This window comes from Magallana gigas, chromosome 10 (assembly GCF_963853765.1).
Source record: "Magallana gigas chromosome 10, xbMagGiga1.1, whole genome shotgun sequence".
Lineage (NCBI taxonomy): Eukaryota > Metazoa > Mollusca > Bivalvia > Ostreida > Ostreidae > Magallana > Magallana gigas.
Window position 1 is genome coordinate 34,360,362 of NC_088862.1, and position 4,887 is coordinate 34,365,248.

General features: G+C 37.7%; 1 protein-coding gene across 1 annotated transcript; it reads left to right on the top strand.

Annotated features, from left to right (window-relative positions):
* Positions 1 to 251: 251 nt before the first annotated feature.
* On the top strand, positions 252 to 4,887 carry LOC136272220 (uncharacterized). The gene is made up of 4 exons (XM_066073448.1): positions 252 to 1,733; positions 2,145 to 3,104; positions 3,594 to 3,675; positions 3,978 to 4,887. Exons 1-3 carry the CDS (start codon positions 764 to 766, stop codon positions 3,647 to 3,649), a joined length of 1,986 nt encoding a protein of 661 aa, XP_065929520.1. The 5' UTR covers positions 252 to 763; the 3' UTR covers positions 3,650 to 3,675; positions 3,978 to 4,887.

Consider the following 4,887-nt stretch of genomic DNA (forward strand, 5'->3'; position numbering starts at 1 on the left):
TATGTTAATTTAATACATGTATTCTTTTAGTCAAAAATATTGGAGGAAATTAAAATAGAAGACATCTTTTCTGTATTGTTTTTATTTCTCCTTTTTGGTTTGGATTTGTCCTTTATGGATTTTAAAACCAATCATAATTTTATTTAAACTATTACTACCATAGTAATATGATTGTTAATGAGAGAGAGATTGTTAATCTCTCTCTCTCTCTCTCTCTCTCTCTCTCTCTCTCTCTCTCTCTCTCTCTCTCTCTCTCTCTCTCTTTCAGAAAGCAGAAAACATATTGAGAAGGGATATAGAATGAATTAAGGTATGAAAAATAAAATAAGCTAAGCAATACAAGTCTGAGATATATACAGAGAGACAGAGAGAGAATGAAAGAAAAGAAACACGAGTACATATTAAGCCTGAGAGAGAGAGAGAGAGAGAGAATTATGTCTGGAAAATGTTCTAGAGGGCGAGATATAAGGATAAAGGATATAGAGAGAGCTAAAAAGAGAACAAGATAACATGTTTTACAGAGAAGGTCAGAGAGAGAGAATTATATCTCGCCCTCTCTCTCTTTCTCCTCCTCTCTAATGTCAATCATATTTTGGGCCATTTCTTCAACAAGTTGAGTGTCTCTGTAACCAGAGTCATATTGATGAATCATTATTTATATGAATCATTATTATCTTTGTGGGAATAATATATTATTACATTAAAGAAACATGTTCTAAATGAAAAGAATTCATATAAGATATGATATTAATATGTGTTAAGAATGTGGTTGACTTTATTTAAAACAGATTTAAATTCAAAATTCCACAAGGAGGATGTGAAGGAGTCACTGAGTATTCAAATCACAGAGAGAGGAAACCGACGCGTAGGAAACCAGTGTCTGCTGAAACTGATGTATGCTCCTGAGGTCCATCGATATCTTATAGTGACAGGTGTTGATTGTTGTTTTCACATTTCCTGTGTGACATCAGACCGGGTCTGGGTCAGTGATAAAAACAAACTCATGTTGACAGACACAACAGGTGTCCCTCTACATCATGTGGAGGATTCATGTAGTGGTTTATATGGAGGATTACACACAGTGAACAGTGAGAGTGAACTGATTTATATAGATAGGAATTATAACATCAGAAAACTGTCAAAGGATATGAAAACCACCACCACATTTATAGAGAGAACAGAATCTACATGGGAACCACGGTGTGTGTACTGGTCCCGGTCCACTGGGGATCTACTGGTCGGGATGCGTTATATACATACAAACACAGGAAAGGTAACCTGGTACAACCAGAGTGGACAACTGACACAAACCATACTGAACGACAACACAGGACGGGAACTGTATAGTGGACCTAACTATATAACAGAGAACAACAATGGTGATGTCGTGGTGTCTGACTATGACTTGTGGTCTGGTGCTGTAGTGGTGACAGAGCATGGAGGAAGACATCGTTTCTCCTACACAGGACCTCCATCAGGATCAGGACTATATCCACGTGGAATCTGTACTAACGCGCTGTCACACATCCTGGTGTGTGATGAATGGACCAGAACAGTACAGATTTTGGACAAGGACGGTCAGTTCCTGTCACATCTACTGACAGAATCACAAGAGATGCATGAATCACGGAGCCTGAGTTATGATGTCAACACTAATCGTCTCTGGGTCGGATCACGGTTGGACAACAAGGTGTGTGTCTACAGGTATATAACCAGACAGGACGCTCTGACAGGTAAGTCTGAGTCATTACCATTGAAATACCGGTAGTATATATGTGTTAGGTATCATACAGGTTTTAATGAGATCTAAGGATACCTTAGTTATTTTTGTTATATCACACAAGTCGTATTTAATTGTTAATTAGTTGATATCAATTTCATTGTGATTGTTATTTATATATTAGTTATATATTCATATACTTGATATACATTATTATATCTATGTACATGTTACCAAATGTAGTTTATTCCTCAAACTTATTTAAATAAGAAGATGCAAACATCATCATGGCTATGAAATTAAGATATACAAGAGAAATTCATTTAAAGTATCTAAATGAGTTTGATAATTACTTATCAGAGTATTTAATTAACTTAATATACTCCTTATAACAATACAGGATTAGAACTCTGATGTTTTTTAGATCAAAGTTGTGTGATGGAGTCACTGAGTGGAATCCCAACCCCAAGGGCAGAAAAACCACAGCAAGGAAACCAGTGTCTGCTGAAACTGATGTCTCTCCCCGAGTTACTTCACTCTCTCACAGTGAAAGGTGTTCGTTGTTGTTATCACATTTCCCGTGTGACATCAGACCGGGTCTGGGTCAGTGATCATAGAAACAATCTCATTTTGAAAGACACAGCAGATGACCCTCTACATCATGTGGAGGATTCATGTAGTGGTTTATATAGAGGATTCCACACAGTGAACAGTGAGAGTGAACTGATTTATATAGATAGGAGTTATAACATCAAAAAACTGTCAAAGGATATGAAAACAACCACCACATTTATCGAGAGAACAAACTCTACATGGGAACCATGGTGTGTGTACTGGTCCCCGTCCACTGGGGATCTACTGGTCGGGATGCGTTATCTACATACAGTGACAGGCAAGGTAACCCGGTACAACCAGAGCGGACAACTGACCCAAACCATACAGCACGACAACACAGGACGGATACTGACCCAAACCATACAGCCCGACAACACAGGACGGGGACTGGATAGACGACCAATCTATATAACAGAGAACAACAATGGGGATGTTGTGGTGTCTGAACCTTGTGCTGTAGTGGTAACAGAGCGTGGAGGAAGACATCGTTTTGCCTACACAGGACCTCCATCAGGATCAGGACTATGGCCAGGTGGAATCTGTACTGACGCGCTGTCACACATCCTGGTGTGTGATTATAAAACCAAAACAGTACAGATGTTGGACAAGGACGGTCAGTTCCTGTCACATCTACTGACAGAATCACAAGAGATGCGTAAACCACGGAGCCTGAGTTATGATGTCAACACTCACCGTCTCTGGGTCGGATCATGGTGGGACAACAAGGTGTGGGTCTACCGGTATATCACCAGACAGGACGCTCTGACAGGTAAGTCTGAGTTATTATCATTCACGATAATTAGATATAGATAACTAAGACACACAGTCCATGTTAATTATTAGTCAATAAGATAATGTAAGACATGTTTATCTGTGTGATTGTTTGTCAATATAAACAGCCCATTGTTACAGGGTTAGCTGTATCTACCATTCACTGGGATTCATTGTTTGTTTATCTAAAATTAATAGAAATTGAATGTATTTTATAAAAAGATGTGCAGTCATATGTCAATCTAATTAGTTAATTAATATAACAGCTCAGTGTAATTTATAAACCAGATGTTAATATAGTGACACGTGTATTTGTAATTTGTTTTGTTACGAGTACAAGTCGATTGAAATGATATAATTATTTACATAACTATTAAAGCATGTGTCAATGAAATTAGGTTAAACTACTTTGTAGATGTAGCTCCGTCATATATATACTGTATGGTGTTGATTTATCAATTAACAGCTAATTAATCTCTTGTTGTAGATGAACACAGCCCCGTCCTGATGGAGAGGCCATGTTCAGCTCAACATCAGCCGTAGAATGGAGATAGTTCGGATATTGACAGGTTGTAAATGTTTCTGTACAAAGCTAGTCTGCTCTCAAAACCAAACCTGTTGTTTGTCCCTTTGTTCAACATCTGCAGCTGAAATCGACCTATGTATAATTCACATCGACTGAAATACCATCTTCTTGCTTATTTCACACTATGTGATCATCCGAACATGGCTGTCTGTTGCATACATGGTTGTCTGTTGCTATATGTGGAAAAAAATGTAATGAGAATGGACTGGATATATAAATAAGATAATAATTATTTAATTATACTTAGTGCTTAGATTTATACTTGTGTCTTTTTTTCACCATTAGATATGAAGACTGTTATTGAATTCATACAAACATTGTGGATTCTTGACCATGGTTTTCCATTTAAAGTATTCAACACAGTTATTGGTGTAATAGGACAAAATATTTCCTGAAGAGACAGATACCAGTATCTTATTGAGTGATTAAACGGACCGTGTGTTTATAGCTCTACACAGACTTATTGAGTGATGTGACGGACCGTGTGTTTATAGCTCTACACAGACTTATTCAGTGATGTAACGGACCGTGTTTATATCTCTACGCAAGCTTATTCCGTAATGTAACGGACCGTGTGTTTAAAATTCTACGCAAACGTATTCAGTGATTTAACGGACCGTGTTTTTATAGCTCTACACATACTTATTCCGTGATGTAACGGACCATGTGTTCATAGCTCTACACAAACTTAATGTGTGATGTAATGGACCGTGTGTTTATAGTTCTTTACAAACTTATTCAGTGATGTAACGGACCGTTTGTTTATAGCTCTATGCAAACGTATTCAGTGATGTAACGGACCGTGTGTTTATAGCTCTATGCAAACGTATTCAGTGATGTAACGTACCGTGTGTTTATAGCTCTACACAAACTTATTCAGTGATGTAACGGACCGTGTGTTCATAGCTCTTTACAAACTTATTCAGTGATGTAACGGACAGTGTGTTTATAGCTCTACACAGACTTACTGAGTGATGTAACGGACCGTGTGTTTATAGCACTACACAGACTTATTCAGTGATGTAACGGACCGTGTGTTTATAGCACTACACAGACTTATTCAGTGATCTAACGGACCGTGTGTTTATAGCTCTACACAGACTTATTCAGTGATGTAACAGACCATGTGTTAATTTATATCTCTACACATTTGTGCACATCATGTTTTTTTCCCCCAAGTAATCTCACTTATGAT